Source organism: Amblyomma mixtum, chromosome 3 (genome assembly GCF_055824585.1).
Source record: "Amblyomma mixtum isolate Tamu chromosome 3, ASM5582458v1, whole genome shotgun sequence".
Taxonomy (NCBI): Eukaryota; Metazoa; Arthropoda; class Arachnida; order Ixodida; family Ixodidae; genus Amblyomma; species Amblyomma mixtum.
In genome coordinates, this window is record NC_143014.1 from 122,952,724 (window position 1) to 122,964,777 (window position 12,054).

The following is a 12,054-nucleotide window of genomic DNA, read 5'->3' on the forward strand; positions in this document are numbered from 1 at the left end:
AGAGGCATGTTACACTAACTCGCCCAACGGCATGCATTGCCGAGGTCTGAATCGCTTTGGACACAAGAAGGCAAATTTAATGTTTAGGACGACAAAGCGCAAAGAAAGAGGACGACAAACAACGGCACACTCGCGCACCAGTGCTTTGAGCGCGCCCTTTCTTGTCGTCGTCCTGCTGCGCTCTGTTCTGTGCCAGTGATGATGCACAGTCAATCAGCCCACACCACTGGTTTGTCATTTGCAGCTTTGTACACACACCACAGTCACGACTTATAATCTACTTTTTAGACACTATGGAATGATTCTGTTTGTAAATTACCTGGCCCCTGAACAGGCTGCAGCTTTCCGAGACGAAATACAGCGATCCTCTCCAGGGACGGTACTCTCTGCGCAAAACATACAGCGACAGCTCGCAAGTGGCCAAAGTGAAACCAGTCTGCGTGAAAAATTAAATACCTTTATGCAGACCCAGCATGTCACGGGAAAAGTAAACACGAGGAACAGGTAACAAAAAAAGGTGACGATCGTCCTAATGATGGTCGATTGCCACGGTTCGGGCTCGCAGTCTGGAATAGTAAGATGCGTTCATCATTTCACACAATCCTTACCTGATTCTTCCGGTGGCACTGTTCTTTTTTTTTTTTTTTTTTTTCTCAAGCAACAGCGGCCTACATGACAACAGAAAACCGAACCAGGCAACGACTTTACCTGAGAGATCAACAACAACCTGACGTTTGTTGTAATTAAATATAGTTTTATACTTCTCGGGCTTTTTTAGAGCCGTCATGTGATGAATAGAGGAATAATCAAAGGCTGACGTGTAATCAAACACGAAATCCGGCGTGTCATAGTTATCTCTGTATGGCGAAAATTTTACATCCATCTCTGCACCAAACGCTTCCCTCCCCAGAGAACTAGACCATTTTGGCTATGATTTTGGCCAATTTTGGCTTAGCAAGGTGGCGACTAAAAGTTTAATTTATGAATGTATATAAAGGCTACTTTTGAGTCGTAAATTAGTTTTAATACAACGTAAAAACTTTAACGTAAAAATAATCTTATGTAAAATTTTAGTTTCATTTATTTATCTTAACGCTGTATGTCACTTTGCCAGTGCACAAGTGGCGCTTCAGTCTGGCGGGGAAAGCAGGGGAAGCGCGGGAACTTGGATTCCTTCCTCCAAGCGCCGGAACAAGCATCGCGCTTGCGTGTTCGAAGTTGCTCGCGCTCAGGTGTTCTGTGCCCAGCATACGTGCGAATTCTTGTAGAAGGTATGTTTTTTCTTTAGCATTGTTGCTGTGAATTACTCGCATTTATTCTTTTCTTTTGAGTTCAGTGCATTGACTAGATGTTCTTTTTCTTGTGCATTATGACAAGATGTCAAATTGGCATGTTGCTTGGTAGAAATGTCAGTGAAGCAACCGCAGAATTGACTGGCTGTCACGCAAACACACTCTTGTTTCTTTCCGCCATATAGCATGATAGTGTCTATACTCTAAGCGGTCTTAGATGTATGGTGCGCGACTTGTGAATGTTGATGTGCCTTCTGCAAGAACTAGCGGGCCAGTTTCTTTTCTTTGTCCCTTTTTAACCAGTGACCATAGCTGCGCGTTATTGAAGCTTGCAGAAGTTTGCGATAGTGGCTACGTGAAAATATTTACCACGGACCAACAGCTTTTGTAATCCCAGTTGGTACGAACTCGAACTGCCAGTTTTGCCGCAAACCATTTCAGCTGGTTAACCTTTTAATCTGGGTAATATACGGTTGTTATTGTTCTGGAGATTTCCAAACATGCGTTTATAATGCAGGGATGCATTTAACGGCTACATTTTCAGCTCGTCGCGGCTAGCGCCCCAATGGAAAAAAAATTCAGGGGGCACTTTTCCGCACCACTTTGCCTATGTGACACTGGTGACATCACCACTGGATGACGTCACACATAATTGATGACGAAGTAATGAAAATTACTAATTAGTGGCTAATTACTGATTAATTACCAAATACTAATGAACTGCTAATTAATGACGCTTAGGCTTCGCCTTTAGGAGTGAAACGCGACAGCGTGTTGTAGCGCTGCCAGGCAGTCCACGGAACGCCGCCACCCGTTCGGTGCGATGCCTTGCCCTTTGAACGCAACGCTTTTTGAGGAAATTAAATTGCGCAATAATTCTCTGTCATCTCGGTGGACACCCGAACGGCACCGTACAGGAAGGGAGGAAGTGGGAGTGAAAGAAGAAAGAGGGACCTTAATGAAGAAACTGGCAATTGTATTTGAGGAAAGGAAGTTACGCAGTAACTGTCTCGCATATCTCGGTGGACACCGGTCAAAACGCGGACGCATCTGCCGACACGGCTGCTAACGGCAGTATGAGGCATTAAAGGGACACTGAGGAGAAATTGAAGTTGACTTGTATCGACAGAATACCAGCTCCTGATTACAAAAACGCCACTCATACTGACAACAAAGCTCTTGTAACGTAGAAAAGAGCAAGAACCAAAATACAGGTATCGCCGCCACAGACCAAACTCGCAAGTACAAGCGTCATGACGTCATAGGACAAAACAGTGTTGCTAGGACACGAGAAGCACAAATCACTGAGGCGCAGCCAATGCATGCGCAAATCTCCTTGACGTCGCCAGATGGCGCCACGTGCTCGGCAGCTACGCGCGCGCCTGAAGCATCGGGACCAATCAGCGCCTGCTCGCCGGCGTTAGGCGGGCTCCCGGTATTCCGCTAGCGGTAACAAGGTACACGGTATGCTAAAGGTGTCTATTTGCGAGAACTTCGTTGACGACTTCGAGAACGAGATCCATCGTAACGCTGGCAAAACGCCGGTGCAAACGTAAGCGAAGCGACTGTAGCGACGGCCGCAATAGCCGATAGATGCCTTCAACGTGCGGCCGGCGGTAGCTTTCTTTTCGGCTGCTGCTAGGCCGCACTGCTGGCCGTCAGAAATCACGGAGTCTGCGTCACGTCATATTTCACGTCACTTAGTCCTCTGTTGTCATAGGAGAATCCCAAGTTTGAATCAGAGCGGCGGGAAAAACCTTTTCAACTTCAAATCCAAATTTCTTAGAAATAAATGCATTTTTCGCTGCCGGCCAAGTGGCAACAAAGCCATGACATATCGAACTATCGGATTTTGCTATAAAAAAAATATTAATAGTGCTCTCCTTAGTGTCCCTTTAAAGGCTTTCGCCTTAAAACTTGCATGGCCCGTCGCTGGCCGCCAACTAGGCCATCCATGGCCTGAGCTCGGCAAACCAGCTCGGGCCTTGGATGGGGATTGACATTGGCCTTACACGAGCCGATCAGCACTTGCCGACACCGGGCCATGCTCAGCCCTATGACGGCCTAACGATAAATTACCTTTTATACTAGAGAGTACGTACACTAGAACGACAGCTTTACAAAATACACAAAAAGTATTCGCAAAGCCTTTGCATTTTCTGTAATTTAGACATGAAAAAGAAAGGGCTGCAGCTTATCACACTGGAGTAGTCGTTTGGTCCAATGCCGGCATACTTAATGCTGAAATCTGAACAGTAATATCACCCTAGTAATGACATGCAAATGAAGTTACAGAAAAAAGTCAAGCAACATCAATGTGCTGAGCACACATCCACAGAATGAAGAATTTTCACGAGCTTATATACTCCAAATCTAAGACCCTGCTGTTGTAGCCAGTGACCCTTGCACATTAAGCATTATTATTTCATTCAGTTGCGATCCTGTGATGACACAAACGAGAAATGCAAATGAGCGGACCACATTGCAGATGCCTTCTATTAGAAAAATTCCTAAAAATCTTAATAGTGCCGGCTGTTACATATACGATCAAGACATTAAGCGTTTGAAGTGGCCCGGCGTCGGCCTGTGTTTGCGTGCCTACGCGTCGGCGGCCAGCTGTTGTCAGGCGTTCGCCAGCGGTTGGTTGTTTGCCTTTTGCCTCTCATAGGCCGGCACAGCAGTTGGCCAGCCGTTGCCCGACGCTGGCCCGAGCTAAGTAGGCCGAGCACATCGGCTACCAACTCGAGGCCAGCGAGTCACCAACCATTGGCCAATTTCACTTGGGGCGCCATGTTGGCGGTGGTTTCCCGCCAGCGGTCGTTTCCTGCCAACTTGCGCAGTAGGTCCATTCGATTTGCCTGTGTTCCCCGCACCAGTTTAAACGTGCGTTTATAATGCAGGAATGCATTTAACGGCTACATTTTCAGGTCTTTTTCTGCAGATTTTTGTCCATCCATCTGGAAAGGTCGTCGCGGCTAGCGCGCCATGTTGGCGGTGGTTTCCCACCAACTCGCGCAGTATGTGCGTTCGATTCGCCTGCGCTCCCTGCACCAGTTCTGTAAAGTTCTGTGGCAGTGCTGCGAGCGTGCAACGCCAATTCCCACAGTTCAAGTGTAGCTTGGCACTGGCTGCTTCTAGAACGAATGGTCAAGTGCAAGCTTGGTCCACTGCTAGCTTCGGCTCCACCACCAAATTGCAGCCAGCATGGCACCAATATCAATGGCTGCCAACATCTCGAACCGCATGAAGAATTTTCAAACAGCACATCGCAGCGAAATGTTGCCATGAACCAGCCTCATAGCAACTTCGCAGCAGCTAAGCTAAACAACGCACATGTGTTCTTTTACTGAAAACAGTTGAGTCAGGTGTGCGCACACCGACTTGCATGTTAGGCGTTTGTTGCAACAACCTGCATCATGCTGCATGCGCGTGTTTACTTTTTAGCTAAAGATGCACTAAAGAGGAATATGAACTCGTCTTTTTACCACGGGAACTCAATCTACACGTTCCGAGCATTCTTAGAAACTTTGAATTATTGTCCTGTGCGACCGATTTCCCTAATTTAAATCAGATTAAATGTCCCGGCTCCCGCCTTTTTTTGAACTCGCCGCTGAAAGTAGAAAACTAACGCGTATAGTGCCTTTCAAGCAGTCGCGGGGTGGCTTCGCTTTCGCTTTTATTTTGTTTTAACAGCGATGCTGTTGAAGCCGGAGGTTGTTCCGTTAGTCGTGCACAGCGGTGGCTGTGTTCGCAGTTATGAGGTCACCCTTTAGAGTTAGTATATGTTACCAAAGGCAGCAGAGTTGAACGTAGGTCCGCCATCTTGCTTTTTAAGCAACCGAAGTTATGCGGCGAAGTCGCACTCCGCTTCTGCAGGCGACATGCCTAGCGCATCACCGATCGACCGTGGGCGCTTTTCCAAGGTTTGTAAACGACTTTTTCGCTTGATCGCAAACAAAGAGCATCAAAACAGCTGACTGCTTAACACAGTCAAGAAATATAGTCAAGAAAAGAAAAAGCACTGCTCTTTCTAGCGCACGGCGTGAGCTGCGGCAGCTGGCGATTCACACAGTCACCTTCCCTGAACTTTTTACCGATAACTGAAGGTCAGACTCAGTATTCTAGGTACGCCGTACAAATGCAGCACTCCGCTGCGGTGGCTCAGTGGTTATGGCACTCAGCTGCTAGCCCAAAAGACGCGGGTTCGATCCTGTCCGCGGCGGTCGAATTTAGTTGGAGGTGAAATTCTAGAGGCCCTGTACTGTGCGATGTCAGTGCACGTTAAAGAACCCCAGGTGGTCGAAATTTCCGGAGCCCTGCACTACGGCATCCCTCATAGCCTGAGTCGCTTTGGGACTTTAAACCTCAATAAACCAACCAACCACGAACTACGGTTTCGTGCCAGCCCTCGACCACGGTGGTCATCGGCCGCGCATCAGCCAACTGTTTAGGACGCTGATTGCAGTGGTGCTCCAGCTGCGTCATTTGCGCCATTCTGGTATATTTACATTTTGCTGCGCCAGCGTCTTCCAAAAGCGGCTGTTTGATCAGTATTGTGCCTTCGCTACTGTAAAAAAAAAAAGAATTGGAGGACGCTTAAGTTTAGTCTTTAAGAGTGGGACGCGACAGTGTGTTGCAGCGTTCCCAAGGAGTCCATGGACCGCCATCGCCTGTTCAGCGCGACACCTTGCCCGAAGGAAAGGAAACGACGCCTGTCTCTCATATCTCGATGGACACCCAAACCGCATCGTAAGGGAAGGAAAATGAAATGAAAATTGGTTTTAAGGAAAGAAAACGACGCCTGTCTCTCTCATATCTCAGTGGACACCTGAACCATGCTGTAAGGGCCTCAAGGAAAATGAAATGAAAATTGATTTTAAGGAAACGAAATACGCCTGTCTCTCATATCTCGGTGTACACCCGAAAGGAATGGACACCACAGTACATGTCGCTATAAAGCACCTTTCAAAGACAACACCCGTATTCACTAGACGCTCCTTTGTTCATTCCAAACCATTGAGCTGGCGTGGCGGAGTGGTTGGCGTGCTCGCCTCGCACTCCGGAGGCTCTGGTTTGATTCCCCAACTCGGCCAATTTCATGCGGTTTTATTTATTAATTAAAGCATCTGGGACTTTTCGCTCGCGGACAACGCCGCTGACGACGACACCGGCTTTTCTGCGGTACGGGGCCCTTAACGCTGTCGCATTAAAAGACGTGGTCACGGGAAAACAACTACTTTTTTGGAACCATTGAGGCTTTCAGTTGCAACCTACTAAAACATTTCTGCAGTTGGCAACTTAGGGTGCTGGTGGTATTTCGGGGGGAGAATGCGGAGAATGAGCACCCCTTACTGGAAGGCAGTGGAAGTCGCCAAGCGAAGGCTGGAACACTAGTGGCGTACCCGGGAGGAATCCAGCACAACTGAGGGTCGCTAATTGGGCCGACCTAGAAGAGTGAAGATTTCCTTGTATTTTTAATTTTTTTCTTAGACATTTTGGCCTGATCCGAACTTCTGTCGATTGCCCGTTGCAAAGGGAGGGCCACAAACTTCACCATCGTCATTGGCTTGTGGTAGAATTTAGCAGCCAGTTTATTCGTGCACATGGAGGAAGGAAAGAACTCGGGAGAGGTGGTTACGTCACATTTTTTTAAGTCAGGTCCCTCCTCTTCCCTTCCTACTTGTCCGCCGTTTCAGCGCGCTTGCTCATGTGCAGCAGGTATTGCGGCAGACGACAACGCTGCACCTGGCGTTACTATTGGCTGTGCCATCGGCCAATGACTCCCAGTAGTTCTTCCAAAAGTGTGCAACTTCCTGCATACTTTTTGGCGTGCAGTTCAGATAGCGAGAGTTTTCCTTCCTCCATGTTTGCGCATCATGGCGTTTGCATCAAAAGGTTGCATCATGTCAGTGAGCCCTGAAGAGGGCTGAATTATCTTCTGGGTTGAAGAACAAAAGCTAGGAGTAGTTCCAAAGGCGTCAAGCTTTGTTGGAACAAGGGAATTTCAGCCTTGATGATTCACTTCGCGAGCTTGATGAATTTGCAAAAAATTCCATGAAGCGATGAGATACTAGAGCCAGCATGAAAAAAAGAATGGCTCTAGTGAACGTGTTCTTTGGACTTTTGTTCAAGCATGCTTGGCTGAACTTGCGTGCAAGGCAGTGTCAGCATTAATAAAATGATTTGTCGCTGTTTTTTGTGAACACCTTCCTTTGTTTTTTTTTCTTCCTACACATGGCTGAACCTTATCTCATTAGGAACAAACTTTTTTGTGACTCCTTTATTTCGTTCGTGCTACACTCGGGTTGCTCCAGGATTATCGTTCTGATACAAAGGTGCTCCAAAATGGATATTTTTCTGCTCCAAAAATTGCTCCAGAACTTGAAATGGCTGGACCACCACTGTGATTGGCTCCTCTGCACGTCTCTCTCGCTTCCATCCACGTGGTTCTTCCAGTGCGCCCTCGCCACATGCTTTTCGCTCTTTGCGAGGGAAGCATGAAAGTTTGCTGCGCGCTATAATCGAAGTCAGTGCCTTGCACTGATGCTTACAGCGGTGCTCTTTTGATTTTAGCGCAATAACGTTAAGGGCCCCATGTCGCAAGAAAAGCGGGTGTTGTCATCGGTGGCGTTGGTCGGGAGCTAAAAATCCCAGTAGCATTAATAAATAAAACAGAGTAGGAAATTGGTTGAGTTGGAGAATCGAACCAGGAGCACGCTAACCACTCCGCCACGCCAGCTCGATGGTTTGGAATGAACATAGTGAATGCAATGCTGTCTTAGAAGGGTGCTTTAGAGACATGTACTGTGGCATATATTAGTAATTATGAGCATGAAAATTACAGAAGTCGTCTCAGTTAAGTGAGTAGCAAAGTACGTTTCCGCTACTTTTCCTCTTCGCTTGGTGCGCCCGTAGCGCCATCAGGTGGCGCCCACTATAACCGCTCCCTCCTCCTCCTCGCAATGTACGCCACTGCCCCAACAGATAGCACGCGACGGCAGCACCTCTCGCTCGTCTCGTTCGGGCACAGTGGGGCCGTGCGGGGACACAGGAATCGCGCGATGAGCAGCGAACAACGCAGTGCACATCCAGGGCGCATTCACCACGAAGCTTGCGGCTTGCTGCCTGTTCGTTCGGCGCAGAAGCTGTGGCATCGGGTTTGTCGAGAACGATGTGCCGACAAACTATGACTGCAACTTGAGTCCTGCGTGTTTCGGCAAGGTGCCTGGCAGCGCTTCTACGTGGTTTGCCGCTCCGCGCGGCTGTTTCACCGTATGTAGCATCAGCAGCATCAGGTTCACGTGGCATCGAAGGCGTTGGCTTTGAGTGAAAAATCCTGGAAGGATTAATAAATAAATAAAAAAAGAGTAGCAAGTTAGTCTAGGTAGGGAATCGAAACAGGGTCTCCGGAGCCAGGAGCGGTATGAGGACTTCCAGGGATCTATGAATGTAGAGGATGACCTTCTGCTTATATGGGAATTAACCCATTATGCTATCGCGTGATACCCTCAAAGCGGAGCTTGAGTGTCCCCTCCATTTTTTTTCTTTTGCTGGGCACTGAAAGATTATGGGAGGCAGTTATCGAGGGTTTCACTGCTAGGCTTGTCAAGGGATCTTGACGAAGTCCTACTGAACTCTGCAGGCAGTCATGCATAGATAGCGGCATTCTGCGTAGTTTCATACAATTTGCCCAGCGGGAAAATTGCCTCTGGAAGTGTTCAGTCATGATGGGAATGTGAAGTTAATATTTAGCGTGGATAGTGTTTAGCTGAAAATGTAGATTCATCTGTAAAATTATTTTTTTTTCCTGTCGTAATGGCTGGCGTTCGGTTGCTGATCCTAAGGTCACGAGACTGCAGCAGAATGCAGAAATGCCTGTACGCTAAGTACTAATTAAATACAGTCGAACCCACTTGTAATGGCCACAGCTATTACGAATGCTTGCTTAGTGTGAATGAGGGTGGTGTTACTGTCAACATATATTCACACTTAACAGCTCCTACTGGTGGCGCGGCGGCAGTTCAGCATGATAGATGCAGTGTGGTGATTGTGTCACGGCGAAAACATGCGCATCCAAAAGAGCTGGGCACCCTAAGTTCTTTGATTTCTCTGCGAGCAGTTTTTGGTCTCTCTAAAGAAGTGCACACTTCTGTTGTTGAAGGATAGGCGGCATTAAATGCTGGATGCATAGGGTACTGCGGCACTAAAGCAGTGACGCCACAGACCGTAATTATTATGCTCTTCTTTTGGACAACTGCTGTCAAAGGAGCGCCGCTCTGCATAGAAGTAAAAATGTACAGGATGACTGGGCCCATATTAGAACAGGTACATTGGTGCTACTTTCATTTCACCACTCTCCGGAAAAGAAAAACTCTGAGATCGCAGAAATGGCATAAGTACTGCTTTCCGTGTAGGTTGCACATTTGGTTTTGATATCAGTCATAATTTCACGCCTAATATATGATGCCGGTTTTAGAAATTTAAAAAGGTGACCGTGCCTTCAGTTTGGGAAACCTTGTACTCTGCGATGTAATCTTGTGCCCTAAAAACAAAAAAAAAAGTTATTTTAGTTAGTCTTTAAAATGCACTTTATCAGCGACATGACGCCTGCCTGGTTGTAAGATCCCACTGTCCTATCTTCCATGTTTTTTAAAAGTTAGTATAGATTAAATGAAAACAGTGAAATTGCATGTGCTCCAAACGCTCGTTTTGTTGCTCCAAAATTTAGAGTGACTTGGGCCATTCACATAACTGCATTTAGCAGCCTTTCATATTTTACTGAGATGTCATGTGGTGGGACAGATACTCCTACAGATCAGTTCAGCTTGTTTAACGATTTTCACTGCTAAATTAAAATCATAAGTGTTTAATTCATTGGTATTAGATTATTATATTATGCCAGTATGCTACATTATCATCAACCTGACTATGCCCACCGCAGGGCAAAGACCTCTCTCATGTCTCTCCAATTAACCCTGTCCTTCACCAGTTGCGGCCACCGTACTCCCCCAAATTTCTTAATCTCATCCGTCCACCTAACTTTCTGCTGCCCCCTGCTACGCTTGCCTTCTCTTGGAATCCACTCCGTTGCCCTTAAGGACCAGTGGTTATCTTGCCTTCGCATTACTTGCCCTGCCCAAGCCCACTTCTTCCTCTTGATTTCAACTAGGATGGCATTAACCCGAGTTTGTTCTCTCACCCACTCCACCCGCTTCCGATCTCCTAACATTACACCTATCATTTTTCTTTCCATAGCTCGCTGCATTGTCCTTAACTTAAGCTGAACCCTCTTTGTTAGCCTCCACGTTTCTGCCCCATAGGTGATTACCGGTAAGATACTGCTGTTGTATACTTTTTTCTCTTGAGGGATATTGGTACTTTGTTAGGTTAGCAGTATAGCCCTCTTTAAGCCAAACACCGCTGTCTCTGCCTCTCTCTCTGTCCGTCCGTCCGTCAGTCTGTTTGTCCATGTGTGTGTGCATGAGAGAGAAAGAAGCCTGCACCCACTGGTAAAAATGCATCTTCCACCTGTGAGCCTCCACCCAGATACCCATTTCCAGACTCCATCTACCTCCACCCACCAGAAGCCCGCACAGCACCAGACCAGAATGCAGCACCATCTGCCTCGCATGCGGGAGGTGCGGGGTTCGATCCCTGGTGCTGCCGGGTACCCACTGGTGATACGCTTTCCCTTGCGTGGTGCTGGGCTTCTTTAGGGTGAAGTGCTTGGGAAATGGGTCTTTGACCCCACCTGGAGTAGAAGAGAAGACCTTGTGTCATGGCACTCTTTGGCCACAGATGCCCTTGCGTTATAAAAATTCATCATCACCAGAATGCAGCACCAGACTTATTCGGTGTTGTTTTGTTTGTTATAGTCCAAAGTACTATGCGAGGCAATGTATCAAATAAAGTATTGCAGTTGTTTATGACACCCTGATTCCATGAATTCTGTCATGCCATCGCTCGCACAGAAGGTGCAGCCTGGTTAGCAGGTGGGGAAATGTTACGGCTCAGTGGAGCAGTTGGCTTGACAGCAACAAATTTTAGTTTACTTGGAATTGTGGGTACATCTCATACAGAATTAAAGGTTGCAACTAAAGCAAATAGTTGCGAGGACTTTCTTTTTTTTCTTTGTTGTTGCAGAGTAATGTGTATTTTTTCTGTTTCCGTTGATTTTTGTCAAAAGTATAGGGTATTCTGTTCATTGGAAGGTGGCCGTGAGGTGCGATGAAAAAACTGCCGGTCCCTGTGGCATGCTGAAAAGGGCCTCTGAACTGCACTTGCAAGTGAAACTGTTGGATAGGCTTTAAAGTATGCAAGATGCACGCGGTGACCCTCAGACAACTGCAGACGCTCACGTACCCCAACCCGGAACTATACCACAGGCTTTACCCCGGTACATACCCGACAAATATATGCAAGGTCTGCAACGCCAATGTAGCCACTTTAACTCACATGCTCTGGGACTGCAACAAAAACCTTCACGGTGCTAATTCCGGAACCCTCCCGCCGCGGTTGGCCGCTGCCTTGCGCAGCCCCAGCCTCGGGGACCAACTCTGGGCCGTCCAGCAGGCCCGCGAGGCGACGGCGAGGCAGCGCCTCGACGTCCCCACGTGGGAGACCTAAGGCCCCGTCGGCGAAAGCTCTGCAGGACTATGAATAAAGTTGTTACCAACCAACTAGGACAGCACTAGCTTCGATCTGCATTGCTTGGATCATCGCCTCACTGTTTTGAAATATTTGTTTGGGAGTCAAATCATTG

At 47.4% G+C, this 12,054-nt stretch overlaps 1 protein-coding gene across 4 annotated transcripts in view; it reads right to left on the reverse strand.

The window, feature by feature from the left end:
- The window catches only part of LOC149351673 (stomatin-like protein 1), a 45,844-nt gene extending 44,935 nt beyond the window's left edge, over window positions 1-909 (reverse strand). For all 4 annotated transcript variants that reach the window (XR_016290620.1, XM_089581021.1, XM_089581023.1 and 1 more), the window contains exons 1-3: window positions 709-909; window positions 457-566; window positions 320-386 (exon numbers count right to left, since the gene is read on the reverse strand). Coding sequence is in view for 3 of the 4 variants with exons in the window: in XM_089581021.1 (XP_089437147.1) it covers window positions 320-386; window positions 457-566; window positions 709-883 (352 nt within the window). In the remaining variant the exon portion in view is untranslated. The remainder of the gene's footprint in view (window positions 1-319; window positions 387-456; window positions 567-708) is intronic.
- Between the last annotated feature and the right edge of the window lie 11,145 nt (window positions 910-12,054).